This window comes from Archocentrus centrarchus, chromosome 14, assembly GCF_007364275.1.
Source record: "Archocentrus centrarchus isolate MPI-CPG fArcCen1 chromosome 14, fArcCen1, whole genome shotgun sequence".
Taxonomy (NCBI): Eukaryota; Metazoa; Chordata; class Actinopteri; order Cichliformes; family Cichlidae; genus Archocentrus; species Archocentrus centrarchus.
This window is the reverse complement of record NC_044359.1, coordinates 28808761-28830581: the sequence shown is the minus strand read 5'-3', so window position 1 is coordinate 28830581 and position 21821 is coordinate 28808761. Positions and strand designations below refer to the sequence as shown.

At 39.2% G+C, this 21821-nt stretch overlaps 1 protein-coding gene across 1 annotated transcript; it reads right to left on the bottom strand.

The window, feature by feature from the left end:
- Positions 1 to 245: 245 nt before the first annotated feature.
- LOC115791487 (roundabout homolog 2-like) lies at positions 246 to 21486 on the bottom strand. Its single transcript, XM_030745570.1, has 2 exons — positions 20905 to 21486; positions 246 to 715 (listed from the first exon to the last, which is right to left on the bottom strand). The coding sequence occupies exons 1-2, from the start codon at positions 20960 to 20962 to the stop codon at positions 246 to 248; spliced, it is 528 nt and encodes a 175-aa protein (XP_030601430.1). The 5' UTR covers positions 20963 to 21486.
- Positions 21487 to 21821: the final 335 nt, after the last annotated feature.

Below are 21821 nucleotides of genomic sequence, written 5' to 3'. Positions count from 1 at the left end.
ATGTATTTCATGTTTAATCAGATCAGTGCAAGTGGTTAAAAACTTAAATATAGATTCACTGTAGTACAAATAAATAAATAAACCTAATCATGCAGTAGATTATCTTTTGGTTAGAAGATATTAAATTTGCTGTTATCATTATCCTTTGGAAGATTTAATTAAAATGTTTATAAAAGCCTAGGTGATTAAAATCTGGTCATGTGGGTATTGGACCTGGGTATTAGATGGAACTTTTAAATTCCTGATCAAACGCTTACAGATATGAGACATACTTTGGTGTTGCTTGACTGCTTCCACTGATTCTGATAGATAAACCCTCCTGGGTGATGCCATTTGCATCTCTTACCAACAAGAAGACACCAACAAAAACACATTAATAGGAACTTACTGGCTACTTCCAGAGACGCATTGTGACTGATCGCCTGGCCCAGGTAGTTTCGGGCGACGCACACATAGCTGCCATCGTCCGGCTTGCTCCGTCGTCCATGGACGATACGCAGGAAGAAGAGGGACCCACTGGGCAGCAGCATACGGTGGGAGCGGGGGTTGTCCCGGTCCGTCTCAACACGCTCCCCATCTTTGTACCATTCCACCGTAGGGGCTGGACGGCCCTCTGCCTTACAGTTGAGAGTGGCTGGCTCCCCTTTGGACACGATGAGGTCAGAAGGGTGTTCCACGATACGGGGAGGGAAGTCTTCCTGGCGAAGACGAGACCCTAGAGAGGAAGAATTGTGCAAAATATAAGGTATAACCTTTACTACTAAATAAGCTATGCTTGTTGTGCATGTTAGCGGAACACAAAAACATCACAACAAGCCATAGTGAAATATAACAAATAATCCTTCCTCTCAATAAAGAGTGGTGCTAATCAAAACAGGAACAGTTCTAAAGGAATTAGACATGGCACGTTATTACTGATGTGCAAGTGCCTTGAATGAGCAATAATCCAGTCTGACAATGTAATTACCACACAAACACATCCCCTCTCATAGTACACGTCCCTCCTCATAATATGTTTTGCTGTTGTTTAGTAGTTGGAACCCCATGAGGCACTGATAATTAAAAAAAAAACGATGACAGGTGAAATCCTCAGGAAGTAATATCTCTGAAAACACGTCTAGCCTTCAAACATGTATTTGTAAGACGTAAGTATTCACAGCTTTTAAGAAAATCTTTTAAGCTGAACTATAATAGGATTATGGCGTTATCTGAGTTCCCCCCCCAAAACACCGTGATGTCGATTTTTGCACTTATTCTGCTAATTTAAATATTTAACATGTTTAACTGTATTAAGACTGCACTTCAGTTCAAACTGAAACTAGAGGCAGAAAAGCACCTGCCTCTAAGTCTCTTAATAAGTATACTTTATAAATGATCAAGGAAATGTATATTTTCAAAAAAATAGATTATCTCTACGTTGGAGCCAGTTTCACCACAGCCTCCCAAATTATTAAATAAACCCAAATGAAATATCTGCAGCCACACCTGCACTAACGCCTACAAAATCACCTCTAATCCACGAAATACTGTGGAGATGTCAGTCATACTGGGCTGTAAAAGAAACTGTGTAAGAATGAGTCCCAGTGAGGCAGAGGACAAAGAAAACCTCCCTAATGAGATCCAGGTACACAACTGCAATGCCTCTGTACATCTTACATTCTATTCATCTCTTTCCAACCCCCCATCACACTGAAGCGTACACACACAAGCCCACCACCAACCAGTCTGCAAACAGACCATTACTCATTTTCTGTCCTTCTTCCCTCCAGTATTTTCTGAATCTGGAGTGAATTCTGCAAAACTGCTACAGGTGTTATTGTTTTCCAGAATCAGCTTAGATCACCTGTAATCCTGAAACAAAAGGCACAAGTAAGTGCGTTTAAAGGTGAAAACATCACACTATAGGAAAAGGAGGCTGCTGTTTACCCTCCCTGTAACTGTAGAAACACTTCTGTTTTTTTCCTGCTGTTTCAAACAGTATTTTACACCGCCTTCAGTCGGTCTTACTTTAATGTACCAGTGGCCCTGTAAAGCTGATAATCACACTGTGTTAGAGAGTGATGAGCCCCTACACTCCCGCTGCAACCAATAAATCCCATACAGACAAGTGTTTACACAGATAGATAACACCTTGTGAAATGAGTGAGAATTTGATGTACTGGGTAGTGTGGTACAGTTCCTGTGCTTGCACAAAACTGAAATTTCTGTTTGTTTGTTTGTTTTTTGAATGTGTTTGTTTGGTTTTTAAAGCTTTTAGAGGAGATTTTTTTTTTCTTTTAATTATAAGTAGCTTACAACTCTGCCATTCACCAACTGATAGGAACAAAAATGTGATAAGTATGCAAGCGTATCATTAAAATCGAACGATATGCGGGCATTTGTATGTTTTGCATCCAAAATACTCCATAATTCATGGCCAGTAGCAGTTTGACTAAATGGATGTGGACAGCCGAGAGTCCTCCCACTGCCCAATTTTTACATTTTTTATTATCGTTTGCTTAATATTTGCCTTTGTCTCCACGTCACGTTTTTTGCCAGATGATTGATCTAGCTAACAGGCTAGATGGTAATGAATGCAAAATTTGACAAAAGCTGATTTCTACAAAAGACAGGTAATTACACATGTAAAAAAAAAAATGATCCCCAGAATTATTCAGGAACCCCACAGCAGTTTCTTATTTAACAAAAACACCCTGGCATGGTGCAAATGTAGCCTGAAGGCATGTAACAATGATAGAAATCTGTTTAAACAGATGCCTGAAAATGAACGTGCTGAATTTTTAAGCATGGCACAAGATTTTTGGTACCATAAGCTTTCTGTAAACCTTTATAAACTTTTCTCTTTAAGGGATATCAGCTGGCTCAGTCACACTAGAACAAAAATAAGACAGCATACTCCTTGCAACTCGGAAAAATTGGTGGTTTCCCAGTGATTGTACTCAGCAACTGATTGCAAATAGGTGCAGTGACCACCCAGAGGTTAAGCCTCTACGCAATCACTTTCAATCGCAAGGCGATTGCACAGGTCACTTGGGGGGAGGCCACCTGTCTCAATTGCTTTTAGACTCAGACTAACTGCAGTCAGATTGTCGAAGGTTTACAAATACATGCCGTCTAATCTATGAATGCAGATTGCCAAGAAGTTACAATCAATCTGAGCCAGTTTGGACCGATGAGTGCAACTCATCTGCAATGTGTCACTTCGCACTATTGGACTCAACTCAATTGGTTGTATTGGGATTATATTCCCGTATTAAAGCAAGGTTACCAAGTGCCTATGTCATTCTGCGGTTAAATCACCATCCTGCGGCAGCTATGTCACGATTTGTGGCAGAATTTCTGAATTTCTCTTTCAAATCTATGAGGTTCTGGTGGGACTCTGAATCTAAATAGTTAATGTGAATTTGTGATTTTTGCTGATTTATCACAGTTAATTGTTATATTATCACAAACAGATCGCATGTAATTGCCAGCTTGACCCCATTCAATTACAAGCTGATAGCAGACTGATAGCTGACTGACTCCAGCTTATTGCCGTTTTATTGCCATTTAGAAGTACCAGAGTCACTTTGGAGATGGCAACTGACTGAAAGGGGTCTCAGAACTGCTCCCTGTCTTTAAAGCAACCATTTCAGAGACAAGAAGATTGAAAGTCCACTGCATACAGTGATTTACAATTTTGGTCATGCCGCAGTCTCCAACCACTGTTTTCCCTTGTGTGACCAGAGCATCAACTAGGACGCCTTGAAACACCGACTATTGCTCCCAGAATCTAAATCATCATATAAGTGTTTTTGAGTTCCCACACTGTAGTGACATGAAGTATGAACAGCAGTAATCACATCAAAATCAATTGGAAATGTTCTCAAGACTGCACAAGTTACAAAACCATATACCTGCTCCTCATTTTTTCATTTGTGTCGGAGATTTCTGCCTGCATCATGGGGGAATAATGGGGAATTTAATTGTTACAATGTTAAAGCAATGCTAGTTACTTTTTAACATTTGCAGTGTTTTGAGCACTTGTATAGTAACTGTTTGTTACCATGTTTAGATGCTCTCAGTGACAATGTTAATACGATATTGTTCAGCAGGTGTAGCACTAACCATTCCCAGCATCTCAGATGAGCATGCATGTTAACATGGTAGCATTTATAGCTGTGGCTGATGGAAATGAGGACTGGTTGTGATGCACTTGAATGAAGGAGAATGACTAAGCTTACAAGAATTCATCCCCTGGGCACTATTAACATTTACACTTCAGTTGTGCACTTAAATTGTTAGAACTCTGAGGGGAGAAAAAAAGTAAATTGGGTAAGTAATTCTTCAGGTATCAGCACAGAGCAGTTTCTCAAATGCATTTTTTCTCATCCTAAAATTGAAACTGAAACAATGTTAGCTGAGTGAAGGAGCCCTGAATCATTTAGAGAAAGATGTGCAGTAATCTTAACCAACACAAAGAAAAGCAAAACACATTCTGTAGCTTTTCAAACCAAATACAAAAAAAAGCCAATCCCACCCATATAGCTGTGGGCAAAAACTGTAAATATTTAATTTGAGAGCAATTTTACACACCGTCTAGACATTTAAACCAGTATCAGAACAATACAAACAAGGCGGCCAATGTGGCCCTCCGTTCCTGCTCACAACACACATGTTGTTTTCCTTGTTCTTAATTGTGTTGGGCTGATGCCTAGGGGTCCACAGAAGTCCCTGAGCTCCTTGGCATTACTGAAAGGCAATATCAGCCTGCCACAAGTGGACCCCAAAAAGACCAGGCTTTATCTGCAAAGGGCCAGCAGCCAGTAGACAATCATTATGCAAAAACATGCACACAGGTGCACAATGGAGCACACACACACACACACACACACACACACACACACACACAACAAGGGTCATTTGTAACACCTATGAACCTACAAATCTTTTTTTTTTAGTCAGTCTTTCCTGAGGCAGCGCTGTTGTCTCGTAGTTTTGATTCAGACAATGAAGAAAAGAGGTGAACAGTGCATCTGTCTGGAGAATCAAATGCAGTAGAAAGCCAAACTATGTTGGGATAACAAGCTGGGTATTTTGTAGGCAATTCAAATTCTGAATACGTAAAGTTGAAAAGGAGGCAAGAGGGATATATATAATAGGTGGAAAGTAGGAGAAAAAAAAGATATGATAAAGGGGGAAGAAGGGGCTTTAAAATACCAAATCATAAGCACCAAGATTGTAATAACACACTGTAAATGTAATTTATCGCAGTGTTGGTGGTCTTAGGTAGCCCACCCCGGTGTCATCTACAGCAGAACAATGTATGGATTTGGAAACAAGCCAAAGAAAAATTGAAAGAAAATATCAAGTAGCATAACCAAATTAGCCGACACACATACTGACACATATTTTTGGACCCTCACTCGGAGTCTCGGGTTACACTTTTCACCTCTGGTTCACATTCAGTCTCAAAATCTTCTTCAGTCTTAAGATTCACTTCTTAGAATGTGCATAATTGTCTCGTTGCGGTTTGTCCAAACAAGCAAGTGCTAGAAAAGCACTGAGTGTAGGATGCTGAAGACTCAGTGGCATCCTTTGCTGCTGCTGACAGCTGTGTGACACAATCATCCAGCTGTCAGCAGCAGCAAGAGGAACACACTGACACAGAGTAACATTGACACCAAGACTGCCAGAGCCTCTTGCGGTGGTAAATCTCTGCCTGCAGTACAATGGGATTACCTGTGCTTGAGTGGCAATGTCATTTTGAAGAAGCAGGATTCAGAAGACAGCTAATAAAAGGCAGACCAATTTTTTTGTGAGGCTTAACAATGTGGAATAAGTGGAACAGCTATATCTTGTTAAGGCAGTCTCTTTGTTTCAGTGTGGAAAAAGTCATTTAGTTTCCTTTTTTGTGAGCCTTGGGCTAGATCATGGATCAAAGTCCACACTTTTAATGGAGAGGCAGAGATTTCCAGAAGCTTCTAAGTTCAGTACTCGTGCATCAAATGGCAGCGCATGTTGAACTTCTCGAGGCAGATTTTAAGGAAGGAGGGCGAAACAAGAGAGATTTGAAGGATTTTAAGAGAGCATTTGAGAGACAGCCGTGACAAGTTGCACTAAGATGCAAATGACCACCATAGCATCGAAGAGCACTGCGTGAAAGAAGAAAAAAAATGAAGTGAATTAAGTAAATGCTTGAAGATGTTTTGATTTTTAGTTAGCAGTCAAAAGAGAAAAATTATATTTTTAAACTGAGCAGCCAGCAAGTGCCACATGCATCTTGTTACTTCGTCACCTTCGGCCAGCAACCTACAATATATCTCAGTTTCAAAAAAAATACTGGTTTATGTATGAATTTACATTGTAGAATGAATCTTATAATATCTGAATAAGAAATGAGGCAACACAGCTGACACTTAACTAAGAGCAGCAAGGTATTAGTGTGACAAGAGGATGATAGTGTGCTTTTTGCTGTGCATCACTGCACAACTTTGGTATTTTAAACGCATCTTATTATACTAAAATGTCAGCATAACATCTGACAAATCCACTCCTCTAAGGCCATGATTGCACTAATGTGGATTCAGTTTATATCAAGCGGGGGCTAAAAGAGAGACCAGACACCTGTTTCATAAAACTGTGTAGTAAAAGGTTACGTGCACGCCAAAAGCTATTTTAAAAGCAACCCACATGATCTTTTACTATTAACTTTGTCCACACTGAATCATAATTATCTCAAAAGGGGGAGCTTATAAATGTCATATCTGCCCCCATTACTTTAACAATTGATCAGCGTGAATGTCAACTGGGAATATTCATATTATTTAAAAACTTGAAAGGAAAAGAAATACGGTTAAGTTACCAATCAAATATGTGACATTGTGCTAAAGCTTTTATGGAGGTTGAGAATAGATGTGCTATTGTTTGATGCAGAGTTCTGACAAGAACACCGACTTTAATAAGGCAGTGGAAAAACATTATATGAGTGAAAAGTCTCATAGTCAGATTATTTTTTTATATTTCTACAATAAAGATATGGCTTTGGGGGAAACATGCTTCTGTGTGTTTTTTGCTGAATGTCAGATGAGAGGATCCACCTACTATGTCTGTTCATTAAAAATCTACAGCCAGGAGACGATAAGCTGAGCTTAGCTGCTACCTGCCAAGAAACACTCCAGCACATAACCCCCCCATTAAACCACAACTCTTTTTTACAGTTCAGGGTGTTTTTGTTTTTTGTTTTTTTAAAGTTTCCTGTTTCCAGTCTTTATGCTGCGGTAAGCTAACCATGTGAGAGTTTCATCCATGTTCTCAGCTCACTCTTGGTAGGACACACATTTCCCAGTATGTCAAGCAGTTGAGTTACTCATCTGTGGGAGACACATATCACAAAGATTTACACATACTCACTCATTTGTAAAGTAAAACTGAATGAAGCAATGGATGCCAGACATTCCTGCTCAGGCTGTATAAATATAAACTACAATTAAGTGGAACAGTTGAACACTGTCATTCACACAAGAATGTAGGAGAAGGAATGCAAGTGTGTTTTTGTGCCTGTGTGTGGCCAGGACAAGGTGTCTACAACCACACTTTATCTTATATTTTGCTGAAGCATTTGATTTTAAGTTGCATTTATACAGATGGTTATAATTACTGGGAAGTTATGATCAACTTTGGTTACAGTAATGTTTCTTCCTTCCCCTCCAACAACACAATGCACAGTGAGGCAGCCTCCAAGGAGGACAGTCAAGGTCACGGACAAGATAAAACCTCCCAACTGCAGCACCCAGATGTTCAGGGCAAGATATGAGCTGAGTGGAAATAAGCTTACCACAGGCTTAAGAATTGATTTAACAAGATGCGGACTGAAGGTGTTTACATTATTGATTTTTTTTTTTATTCTAAGATTAATGTTTAATGATTACATTTACAATTAAGTGAATACCAAATTTGATGGTTTGAAATACTTTTTTGTCCAACCAACCTCCAAACCTTTCCTGTGAAATTAATCACTTGCATTAAATGAGGTTATGAAGCTGCTTCTGCACGGATTGGCGACAGCAGTTTGCAAATGTATACTGTATCATTAGCATACTGTATATTGTTTTAACATAAGTTTTCTACTAGAGACTCACCAATCAACTGGTAAAGCTGAGCCGTTACATGCATGCATATGCCCATAGCGGCGTAGACAAATAGTCACTCACACACACTCAAAGCCACACGCTAAAATGTCGTTAGCGTGTGGCTGTTATCGAGTTCTTCACTTTGAGATACAAAGTTCACCAAAGTCAACCATAGGCGAACCACCACAAAAACATTTGTAACAACAAACCTTACAAGAGTGCAGATTTCTAACTTTTTTTGCATATTTCTCACATTTTCAGGTTTCAGATCAACAAACAAATTTTAATATTAGACAAAGATAATCTGAGTAAATACAAAATGCAGTTTTTAAATGATGATTTCATTTATTAAGGGAAAAAAAGTTCTCCAAACCTACCTGCCCTGTGTGAAAAAGTAATTGCCCCCTGAACCTAATAACTGGTTCTGCCACCCTTGGCAGCAAGAACTGTAATCAAGCATTTGGGATAACAGGCAGTGAGTCTTTCACATCACTGTGGAAAAATTTTGTCCCACTCTGCTTTGGAGAAATGTTTTAATTCAGCCACACTGGAGGGTTTTCGAATATGAACGGCCTGTTTAAGGTCACGCCAAAGCATCTCAATTGGATCTACTTCCAGACTCTAACTAGGCTGCTCCAAAACCTTCACTTTTTATTTCTTGTTTTTTATTTGTTTGTTCTTTTGTTGTTTGTTTGTTTTATTTTTTGTTGTTTGTTTGTTTTTGGGGGGGGGGGTCAGTCATTCAGAGGTGGACTTGGTGGTGTGTTTCTGATGATTGTCTTGCAGCATAACCTGAGTGTATGTGAACTTCAAGGCACAAATTGATGGCCGGACGTTCTCCTTCAGGGTTTTCTGGTATTCATCGTTCCATCAATTACAACAAGTCATCCAGGTCCTGATGCAGCACATTTTGCTTTGATATTCTTTTTATGTGTTAGTTTTATGCCAGATGTAACAGGACACACTCCTTTCAAAATGTTCAGCTTCTGTCTCATTATTCCACAGAGTATTTTCCCAAAAGTCTTGGGGATCATCAAGATGATTTTTGGTAAATGTGAGATAAGCGTTTGTGTTGTTTTTCAGCAGTGGTTTTCTCCTTGGACCTCTCCCATGGATGCCATTTTTGCCCAGTCTCTTTCTTATTGTTGAATGATGACCCCTGACCTTAACTCATACAGGTGAGGCCTGCAGTTCTTTAGATTTTTTTCTGGGTTCTTTTGTGACCTCTTCGATGAATCGTTAATGTACTCCTGGAGTAATTTTGTACGCTCCTGGGAAGGTTCCTGGGAAGGTTCACTACTGTTCCAAGTTTTCTCCATTTGTGGATAACTGTTCTCACTTTTTGACAGCACTGTATGTAAAACCCATTTGTTTGGAAAATCTCATTTTGAAAAACTTGATTTTAGACCTGAGCCACATTTTTGTTTTCTATTGAGTCAGAAATGACTGTGTTTGGACAAGAAGGTGGAGTGCTAAATAATGAGCAGACGCTAGCTAGCTTGATTAGCTAGCTGCATCTATAGACTGTATGGGGACCTCTTGCAGGCATATCCCCTCGGCTATTATGAACAGGTATTTTGAAAGGGGAACTTAGATCAAAGACAAGGTGCACCAGCTCTGTTCCTATTGTACATTTGATTTTTAAATGAAGTCTGTTAGGAGTGATGGGACATGGACATCTGAGAAACTGCAGTTTCTGATACATGCATGTTGACTTAATTTTTCAGCCCTGTAATGTTGCCGCTTGGTCAAACCATGCCCATCTTCCGGATTTCAGAGCTTCTTTGCGGTAAAGCATCTCTTGACTGCATCATGCAGATGCTATCAAACTTTCAACACCTATTCACAGACTGACAGACATCCTGTTTAAACATCTGCAAAAGTACTTGAAACCTCTGTTGTGCTAGCTTCTACTACAGTAGGGTGGCTGGTACCACATTTTGTCACACATACAGTGGCTTGCAAAAGTAATTTTCGTTCCACTTCATACCACTTTGTGTTGGTCTACATTAAATTCCTGTGAAATATATTTATGTTTGTGGTTGTAATGTGACAATATATGGAAAAGTTCAAGGGGTATGAATACTTTTGCAAGCCACTGTATACACATAAAGACTCATATGGTGAAAACAGTAACCAGACACACTGTTATGGCTGGTAAATAAAAGAGAGGAGAAAAAAAAAAAGCCTTTTGGGTTGCCATCTGTTAAATGCTCACTGGGAAGGTAACACACAATAAAGTCCCCTGGGCATACTCAAACCAGAACATTGCTGGTACGTGATAATCATCTGAGCCAAGTAGGTCACCAGGACACATTAAGTGCAGAATAAATCCATCAGGCTGTCTATATTTCCCATAAGGGGGCAAACACATTGCACTCATCGTATATCCCTGCACCTTTTAAGAATCACATAACTTATTTTTGCATCAGTTCATTCATTGCCAGTCAAGGTTTGCTAATGCCGTTTAATAGTACCCTCTACTTGTGTCAGGTCTTGTCAACAGGTTCTACGTGTTTAGCTTTTTATATATTGACTATATATTGTTTATTTTATCACCATAAGCTGTGGTGAGATGATTTCAGCATTTTACCTCCAGTATTTGTGCCTGGAAAGGCCAGTAGCCCATCTGAGGGACTTATGCTCACTCCATTAAATGCTCAGTGGAAAGTAAAGTGGCTGTACAGGCCATTGATTATCACTCAGGCAGAATTCGAGAGCAAACCTTCCCATGAATAGAGAGACAAAAAAAAATGTTATGTTATGTTGTTATGTTTAAAAAAAAGAAAGATTTGTATATATGTATATAAATTAATAGATTTGGTTACATGTACTGGTTTGACACATTTTTTAATGAAATATGTTACAGTTTTAGTGTGTGTCTTACCTTTTTTTGTCCTATTTAAGTTGAAGCTACAGTTAAATTGAGTGCATCCGACCACCTGTAGTCTATGTTGTTTCCTTCCTCATCTCCTTTGAGGCTTGTACCTTGCAAAAATGTTTTATTTGAATCATTTTCTGCTAAACTAAATAAATCAATACTTCAATGTTACATCAGCTCCACGCTGTGCTACTGCATGTCACACTTGCATGTCTGCACGACCTATATTTATTTTTGGTCCTAATTGTGCCCCTGGTAATGGCAGCCCAGATGTGAACTGACTATCACACTGTGAGGGGAGACAGAGACTTTGCCCAAAGCACCAAACTCAACTACAAAACTGAAGCACTCTGGTTAGAAAAATCCCATTTCATACACATTCAGACACAGCCACATACTGCGCACATGCTGTTCATGCCATTAATGGACACACATACGTTTAAACCCAGAACAAGCTTTCAGTTCCCAAGTGTAGGCAATACATTTTAATTTAATTTTTATTTTTTTTAAAAAGTGGAAAATGTCTTGGCAATTTTCTGCCAGTGTATTATTTGTTTGCTTGTTTTTTGTTTTAGTTTTTTTTTTTTTTTAAATACAGAAAAAACATAAAAACAATTAACAGAAAATTCCTTCATTTTAAAATCTTGTAATGCGCTGTATTATAGTCATTTTTTCAGTGCTCATTTTAATATCTTTATAGGTGAATTGTATTTATATATACATATATAAAATAGGCAATATTTGGTTCTCACCTGAGTATAATCCTTGAGACAGCAGATTAGTATACCTCAAATATTGAAAGGGGAACCATTGACCAAAAATAAGATTAGTATACCTCTAAATCTCACCAGTTAACATATTAAGATTGTTAATAACCTTCTAATCTAATCACTGGAAAGACAGTGAATGAGCACATTTCCTAAAATGTTAAATCAACATTCACTACATGTTAACACATTAAAAATGGGTTCCTCTTTCAGATTCACAGATTGCACTTTGTGGTGATACTAACAGCCTGCTATCTGAGCTGGCTGACACCTGTTGGACTTAAACCTGCTACTTGGGCCACAGAGACTCAATAGATAAATATTCGCAGAGATCGTTTAACTCATCATATCTTCAACGCATCTGGTCTCTCAGGCTTCCCTTTTTTCCTTGTCACTGAGGAAACTCTCTGAAAGCTGGTTTTCACAAGAAATGAAGTGCGGTGTGCTACTTTTTATCCACAATTCAACACGTAAAAAAATCAAATGTAATTTTGTCTTTTCTCAAAACAGTTTCAAATCTTAAGTCTGAACATTTTCAAAAACAGCAACTGGTGTTTGACACATTGGCAGCGCCCGAGCTGAGGAACCACATGTAAAGCTTATCAAAACACAGCTGCCACCTCTGCTGCTGGTGGCGGTGCTGTATTACATAAAAACACATTCCTCATTTGAAATATTAGGCCTTAGTGAAGCCGCAGTGCAAAATTTAGTTTTGATCCATTTGGATCGATTGTTTTTAAACCTGCTTTAAAGAAATTACAATAACAGCAATAAAAACAAATGGTAGTGATGCTATTTGCTTGAACTGACTTGAGTGAATTTGAACTGTCAAATTGACATGTAAAGCATGGAGCAGTGAAGCAGTAATATACAAGTGGCGAGAAAGCCCAGCGGGGAGAGGATGAGAACTGGCTTCTGGAAGTCTATAATATCCTGACCTTTATTTATTTCTTTGATTTATTTCTTTTTTCAAACCTGTCAGTCACTTCCACTGCACGGATACCAGTCTGTGTTCCCCACAAATTGCTTTTCACTATTTTTGAAGTGATTTGAAGTGTTTATAACTTCAATCTATTTTTTTTTCTTCTGTAAATGATAAAAGCTTACCATAGGAAAGGCTGCTCCCGTAGATTTTAAAGAAGGTGGTTACCCGTGTGGCATCAATTTGAGAATCTGTGTGAACAGCTTTTTATTTGGCCCCACTTGTGGCGCTGCTGTTGATCACAAAGGTTGGCACCTGCCCTTAGGTTGATTGTTGACACGTAAGCCCACCTTTTGGGTTAGCTTTGGGATTAGTTGGAGGGTAATGAGCCAACAACCTCTTTATGCTTTCATGGTTATCAAAAAGGTGTTTCCAAGGTTAAATGTTTCTTTGTGTGTTCTGAAACCTTGTGTCAAGCGTTAACACTTTGTTTTCAGTTTGAAAACTTCAGCTGCTTGTAAAAGGGAGCTCTTGTTGACTGAATAGAAGTGCGATTTATTTGTGGAAAATAAAAGCAAATCTGGCTGCACACCACATTTTATGACAATCTTCCAGTTCATAACAAAGTAGCTGTTTGAAATCGGCAATTCCACTGCAGGTATTTCTGTGGACTGGCATTAAATCCGGTGTAAATCTGCTCTTTTACCTCTTACTGCAGTGGACGAATCACAGGCAATGTGAACACAACCTCTGTGGGATGAATGGCTGTCTGAAGTTTCTTTTTATCTCTGTTTTCATACAAATTCTGAACACGGGTTAATTAATGTATTTCACAACACAGTGACCAAAGCCTGCTGATGATATTCCTGTCAACATTTCTTTCTGTCTTTCCTTCCCTCTCATTAACCTGAGCCATTTTCTAATGGGATGAGACAGCGGCCAGTGGCTATCATATCACTCAGCAAGCTTCAGTTACACCGACTATCAAAAATGGCCTTCAGGCACGCTGTAGCCGAGCACTGCGAGAGAGATAATTCAGTCTAAGCAGGCAAAGCCCAGCTTTATTACAATATTAGTTTCAGTCTTATTTACACAAACTCTAGAGCTGAATTCAAAGATGGAAGATTCTTTATGACTGTGAACAAAAAAAAAAAATACACATTATTCAGATATAGCAGTGACAGCTGTTAATATGACAGTATATCAAAAATTTGTAATATTGAACATTATTTTTTTAAAAAGCACAAAAATACATGAATGACATTAACTTTTCATATTTGTTCCAAATCAGGGAAAATAGGTTTTAAAGTTAAGAAAAATCAGAACAGGTGCAGAGAAACGGCTCTTCATCTACATCCCATTTTAAATCTTTACACACTCGGTGCACATCATCATGCATATGGTGACCAACACATAGGACACATATCTCCCACTGTCTCCACAACCTAATGAGAGTTAATATCAAAATGCTTGAGATGCTTTGACCTACATCCACCTCTGCCTAATGAAGGAAATATTAGGCACCCTGGTCCTCTCCCTGAACTAACAAGTCAGTCCTGAGGATATCGTGTTCATACTGGACTACTGATAAAGCTGCTGTCTTTATCATACACTGAAGCAAAGTACAGTGTTGGGTTTCAGTGTTCTGTTCGAGTCTTTTGGAATTCATTTTGATGCCTGAATTTAAATGACGTGAAATTCTCATATATTATTAGCACACAGTGGCTCGGTTCCATATACTGTACTTGAGAAGCTGACAGCATGCCATCTGTCACTATGTCTGAAAATATACAGCGTGATGAAAAGCTCCTCTTAACTTTTCTTCTAAAACATGTTTGGAATATGTTCAAAAATGATCTAATTAAAAAGAAACAGCTTCAGTCTTTTTGTTTCTATACTGCCAAACCTGGAGAGATGCAGGTCTTTTCCACAACATAATGTTTATACTGTCTGACACTCATTTATAACACAGTATGCCAATTGTTTTGAGTTTTTTTTTTTTTTTTTGGAGGGAGGGGGGATATGTGTATGATGAGTATACCATCTACAGATCAGATACATATATACATTTTCAGTTAAAGTCACAATTACAGTAGCTGCCTTGAGACTAATAAGTCACTTCTGTATGAAAGTGCAATATCTCACTGTTTCTCAGTGAGATCCCTCCATTGCTCATTATATCACACACCCTGCTCCATTAAAACTTTAAAACTTCCACAAAAATGAAGTGCACTCAATCAGTTGGCAAAAATTGCCACTGAGGCTAAAATATGCTCTGTAAGCAGCATGCTAAAGTGTCATTAGGTATTAACGCTTAGATGCCAGCTAATATTTCCTTACTATGTTTTACAGTGAAGCAGCACTTTCCCAACAGACTACCCGTGCACTACCCAGGAACAACACCCCCCCCCCCCCCCCCCCCCCCCAATGCTGACAAAATCCTAGAGGAAACACGGATCCAAGAGTGTAGCATTTCAAGTGCTAACTAATAATAGGTGCCCTAATTAAAGCAATTTATGCACGTTTCGGGCTCTTCGGTGAGAGATGCTCTGGTGGGAAACAGTTCTTTATGCTGAAGTCTTCACATAGAGAGCTTTGAACCCTGTCAGTAATGACGGGGAGAGACGGCAGGCAAATAAAGGTGAAAGATGAGAAGGATTGAGGAAATGGCAAACGGGTAATGTGCATTACTGATGGGTTCTCTCACAATCCTGAGCCATTTTTCTTTGATAGCTTATCTTAGGTTTAACATTCAGAGCTAGCCTAATAGATATGTGAGAGAATCCATCTATTTTCACGCATGTCTGAGCATTGCTACGAAAAGACTTCTAAAGGCCTATCAAAAAGAATATTGACTTTATTGATTATTAGCATGCCTTGCTGGAAAAGAGATAACTCACAGAGGTCACTTCAAGACGTATCCGTGAGGTCCTATTACTCTGACCCTTTCAAATCCAAGTCCTGGATAATTACATTTAAAAGTACTGCAACCACTGAACTGTAGCACTTCAATCACTGCCAGCATGAATGGGAAACGGGTCTTAACAACAAGTTTCAGAGATAGAGTTTGTCTGAAAGAAAAAAGAAAAATCAGCACTGTCTTGATTATCAGGGGATGAAAAAAACACGTATATGCAAATTAACCACACGCTTTGGGTGCAGAGTGTCACAATATTTATAAAACCTCAGGACAATGGAGAGCTGATTTATTTAGAGAAGTAATTGTCCTAAGTGCTTCGGCGCACAGACATAGCTGGACAATAACCTCAGAACAGGAAACTATGGCCAGAGGAGTACAAACAACCCAGAGAAAACCACAAACCCACAGCAAATTTTGAGCTTAGAAGTTTTTCTCTCCAGATGAGCAAAGCTACTGCTTTACTATTTAAGGTTTTCTTGACAGGGTTTGAGGAATGAAGAACAGCACCACAGGGTGACAAGAAAAAAAAAAAAAGAGAGAAAGAGAGAGAGATTGCCCATTCTTGCTTTTTGGGTCTTTCTATTTGGTCTGCAAATCTGGAAAGATCACGCCATTAGGGCCGATCAAGCTAATTCTTTCTACCTTATCTGCATCACTGTGTAACACCTTTGTATAATGTCCACCTAGCAGCTAGTTTTGCTTGCCCTTAAACAAAGAATGATCTGCTCCCTCACAGTCTGCTCGTTTCATGTCTTGCAACTTGTATTAAGTCTTTCGTATATGCAAAGATCACCAAATGTTGGCAACACAAGGGTTTTCATTCAGTCCTGGCATCTGAGGATCTAAAGACCCAGTCAACTACTTTTAGTTTTGATGGTGAAGGTCCTCACAACAATGGGAAAATCTTTAGCATTAGCATACTGTCTATATCATTTGGCTAATCTTATATTGCCTTTGATTTTCCCTCAACAGATGGGCCAGTGATGCGGCAAAATTGTTGAGGGACAATCAGCAGCTAATCAAACTCAGCTGTTTTTTGGGTTTTTTTTTTTCTGATGAAACATAAAAACTGGAAGGAAACTTATTCTGCAGGTCTGGATCTGGATTTACACCAAAGTAACAGACTATATTAATTTGTATATATTATATCAGGCTGAGTTAATACACAGTGAGGTAACAATGACAGAGTGTCATTTTATGCTTAGCTTTATGCTTTTAATAGCATTTTGTTGTTTTAATTCAAACACATAATGTGTTTCCCTTCATCATGACTTCCCTTTGAACTTAATTAAGATGTGACTATGTATAAATAATAGTCTGTTGAGATACACAATTCTAAGTATTCGTTTATGTTGCATTATTTTTGTATTATTGTATTATTTTTACAAATACGACTTGAAAAGGTTGAGATGGTAGTCGAGGTTTGTGAAGATCCCTCAGGCAGAGAACCTGCTACCTTTGTAGGGTAGGCAGACAATAATCGATCGCTCTCAAAATGAGATGTGTACACGTACTTTTGCTTTACACACTGTATGCCTGTGTGTCTCTGTGTATATATTTGTGTGTCTGTGTGAAGGTGTGATGACCTGTTGCCCAGAGGCCCACAGGCACTTGTCAAAGCTCCCAGTAGCTTGATCCTCCCTAGGCAAGCAACCGCATTCAGCCCCACAGCACCATGAGAGACAAGTGAGTAAACAAGGGAAGCAATTATGAATCACAGCTTTCAGGAGACAATCTGAAAACACACATTAAAAACAAGCTTACACTAACAGCATTACATATGCATTTATGCACATTCAGGCTGAAGCAAACAATTGCAGCAACATGTGCAGCGGTTTGGGAAAGTAAACATGCAGCCTTAGTTATTCTGTTTCAACAGTTCTTGATGGGCCAACTTCTCATGAGTGTCAGACAACCTTCATGTGAAATGACCTCATTTTTACACTGACTGACTTGGATGTGTTGAATGACAATGTAATTATCATTTGAGATTTAAGATGTCTGTCACATTCAAATCTTTAAAAATATGAAGCATTTATATAAAATACTAGGAAGTCCAGATATGTACCTCACGCTGGGTCTGCTGTATCTGTATCTCATCTTCAAATTCTTTAAAACCCTTAAAGCATTAATGAAAAATCAAGGCATACCGGAACATATGGATGCACATAAATGGGCTCTTCTTCAGTATGACTGAAGAAGAGCCCTCATACTGGTGCATTCAAACAAAAATAAACCTTCATGAAGATTCTTTCCAACCAAACAAGTGTCCACTGAAGCTTCTGAGCTGCATTATTTCTAAGGAATATCACAATTTCATCCAACAAACAAAGGAATTCTTGGTGTACAAAGATGTCCTGGATGACCCATAACAAAGAATTCCTCATTAGTAGTGGGAGTCATCACTGTCGCCATCACAAAGACTGCAAGGAGTCTTGTTAGCTCAAAGGCTGACACAGTGGGCCAGATTCCCCCAATCAAGCTATTATTACTTAAGGTCTAGCACTGAGTAACAGGTGCTGGCTGCTGTGGTTTGCATCACAAAAGTTAACCTACTGCATCCTCTGCCCAAAAAAAAAATGATAAGTATGTGCGAACTCTGACCTATGTACAGCAAGCTCCGGGAAGCATGCTGGATGTTTTAGTGAAACTACCCCCTGTGGGGTTGCTGTACACACCGATTATAGAACGGTGCTGTGTTCTGCTGGTCTCTGAGCCCCTCTTGTACTTAACAATCACACTGCTTGAGAATATGCTTTTGCTATCAGTGAGCTAATCCACTGATAGCACATGGATGAGAAGCTTTATAAAGGTAAGATGTCGCCTCAGAGGATTTGGATATTTATTGCTAAAGGCTAAAGTAATGATCCAAGTGGCAGCTAAGCCATTACAGTTATTAGAATGATCCTGTACTTAGTTTGAAAGCCACGGCTGTAAAACAGTCATCATAATAAAGAACAACAAGATGCACCAATCGTACATTTTCCTGTAGTTCCTTTTTATGTCGTGTTTGTGGACCTTTAAACAAAGCAGGTAGAATGGTGAGACAACAACACTCTGGGGATGCATAATTAAGATCTGTGGGAAGAAAGGGAAAAGGGCATCTCGACACAAGCACATGCTTTTCATGGCCATCATTTGGATTATTACACATCATCCAATTATTACTACCTGATTTATTATTTAAAATGACACTATTAACTGAGGAGAGTTCCAGGTTTCTCCATGTGATTAAGTAACTACAGCTTTAAGAGTTTGCTGTTTGCCATATTAGGTGTGTTTCTTTTAAACACATGAAGAATGGGGAAAAGATGTAATTATTCTGATTGCAATTTGGACCATTTACAAGAGCAGGCATATAAAAATGTCAGCTATCTCAGGTATAACGTCTCTGTAATCAATCATAAGCCCGTACTCTCACGGGTTTAAACAATGGTACTGCATGCACTGTGTACCTAATCACCTCTTCCAGCTCAGTCAGTGAGCGTTTGTCCACCGCATTAGCCAAAAAAGAATGAAGTGTTAACGACTCCTGTTAGTATGCAACCACTTTAGTTTCATCTCAGGGCTGTTCACATGAATCACACAGACGTTGATATGTGCACTTTAAACTCCTTCTTGCCAATTTGCTTCTTGTAGAATAGTTGGCTGTGGTTCATGTATTAAGATTTTCACATTACTATAGTTCAGAGACATGATTTAAAAAAGTAGACAAGGGAGCTGTACTTCTCAGACCTCCTTGAAAACTCTTGGAATCATGTGGTTACCAAATTTGTCAGTTTGGAAATTTACAGACAACGAACTGGAAAACTGGTGTCATGCACATTTTAGAGCTCTTGAAGAGGATGGGCCAAGCGTTCGCGTGTTTCCATTTTTGACTGACCACTGAAATTTAAGAAAAGAGAAGGTAAAATGCTGCATTATAGCCACGTTGGTGCTGCACATTTTGTTTTTTGTTTTTCGCTTTGATCAAAGTGACCTGGAAGGCCATTCAGGACATTTTCAGTGGTTTGGAAAGTGTTGAATAAATAAGACTTTTCATAATGTGTTTATTTTAAAAGACGCTAGCCAAAAATAAGATTGTGTTTAACCCATGTGTGAAGTTACTTGAGCTGCTGTAAGCTTTGGAAGAATGACCTTCTGTGCTGTCAAGGAAAGGAAGTTCTGCACCAGATAAAGCCATCACTCAGTGTCAGATGCTTATGAATGCTCGAGTGCTGAAATCATGCAGTTCTTTTTCAGCTTGTTGCCACTGTTAATGTTACTGACAACTGCCTGTGCCTTACGGAGCGACCAAGTCTGGCGCCAGGAGAAAACATCAGGGTTTCTTTAAATGAAATGAAATAAATAAATAAATGAAAGAAATGTAATGGTTTGAGGATAAAAGTGCATTCAAACATTGACACACACACACACACACACACACACACACACACACACACACGTTAAAACTACATTTGCGCACATTTTTAAAAGCATGCTTTCAAATGGTCATTGTGGGTTATTCAACATAGACTGAGCCAATCCATCAAATTATATACATCGCAATAAATTGTGCAAAACACTCCAATAAAACCTTCCTTTCAGATCATGCACCCCCAACCTGCATCTGTGACTTCACTGCTAAGAGTTAACCTTGAAAATGAAACTCTGTGGGTAATAATCAATGTGCATACTGGTAATCCAAAGCTCTTTTTTTTTTTTTCTTTGTCTCAGATTTCTCCCAGTGAGAATGATGTCTAAAGATGGCTGGTGGCTGATTTCCCAACATGCACTGTCTGAACATGAGAGGATGTTGTGCATATTCTGATGCATACTCAGAATTAGAGGGTGACAGCCTACTATGTCCAACTAACTCCTCCTGCACTTAGTCATGCAAATGATCTCATGCAATTGCAAAACTGAGTGTTCTCACATAAATGTAACAGCAGCCTGTGAATTTAGCTTTGAGCTCCACACATACAGTACCTCATGAGTTATAAGAAGTAAAAAGTACTTCAGTGGACTGTAGAAAGCGCAGGAGAGATGGGTCACCTCCAGCTACTACAGACAGCGTGCAGCACGGGTCAGGGGCCACATGCTGGTACTGCAGTCTACAGAGAGCAAAGGTGACCCAAATACCTGCAGGCTGCTGTTACAGATAGATAGAGTCACTTCATTTTCGGTTTCACCATCGCATTTTTTTTTTTTTTTTTTTTTATTTTACTGCATATACACATGCCCAGTGGGTACTATTTGGAAACTTTCCATCACCAGAGCACAGGCTAAGAAAAATAAATGTTTAGGCAATAAACAACTCATACCTGAAGAAATCTTTAGAAATGCCAGTAGAAGGTAAACTCCTGTGTGATACGCAGGCATCTCTAAGAGCGGCTGGGAACGGTTTTAATCCAGTAAGAATGTGTTTTGTCTATTTCATCTAATTTAGAACTTCTCCAGCAGAGCCGAAGACTGGGATCAGGGTGGAGGAGAGTTCCTGAGCTCCGCAACAATACAGATAATAATGTTCAGAACTGCTCCTCGGAGAGTGAGTTTGTATTTGAATCGAAGTTCAAATCAGTCGGAGACATCCTTACGGGTTATTCGACAAGTAGCCTTAATCCACTCAACGCCACTTGGATTTTCTCCACTCCCACTGCCCAGCGCCTCACTTCCAAACGCTGCTAACTTCACGGAATTCATCTGGGATCAGATCTGTCCGACTTCGAAAGAAGATTTCCGCGGCTGAATAAAGAGCAAGGATCCGAAAAGAGCCGAAACGTCCACTTGCAGTCACTTTAATGGTTTAAAACGTGCAGTGTTACCCCGGTTTAGTGGGACTGGCGCTGGTTGGATGAGGCGCCGTGCGTCTCTGCGCTCAGAGCTGGTCTGGCTTTCCTACCCAGTCAGAGGCTTTTCTGTTGTGCAGAGGAGATTCCTGCGAGTCAGGCACCATTTAACCGCATACGGACACACTGACAGCAAAAGGCTCCACTAGGCTTTGCATCATGCTCAACATTTTTTCTCGTTTTTTTTTTAATGAGGCTGAAGAAGTCTAATATGTGTTATAAAACCATCAAAATAGCTCAAACTGTTGGAATATCCAGTTAATTAAACATAGCAGACAAAGTGCCACAAGATCAAGTAACACATATGTAAGTCAAGCAAAACCACTCAAGTTTATTGGTTGTAGCCTGCAGTGGACGACAATAAACGCCAATTAAACGCTCTGTCAAGTGTC

Bases quoted from the DNA above. Each gene is read 5' to 3' on its own strand.
- LOC115791487 (XM_030745570.1), bottom strand. From the start codon at position 20,962: ATGCCTGCGTATCACACAGGAGTTTACCTTCTACTGGCATTTCTAAAG. The intron at 716-20,904 runs GTATGAGTTGTT...CTTCCTCTCTAG, and splicing joins ATTTCTAAAGATTTCTTCAG to GGTCTCGTCTTCGCCAGGAA.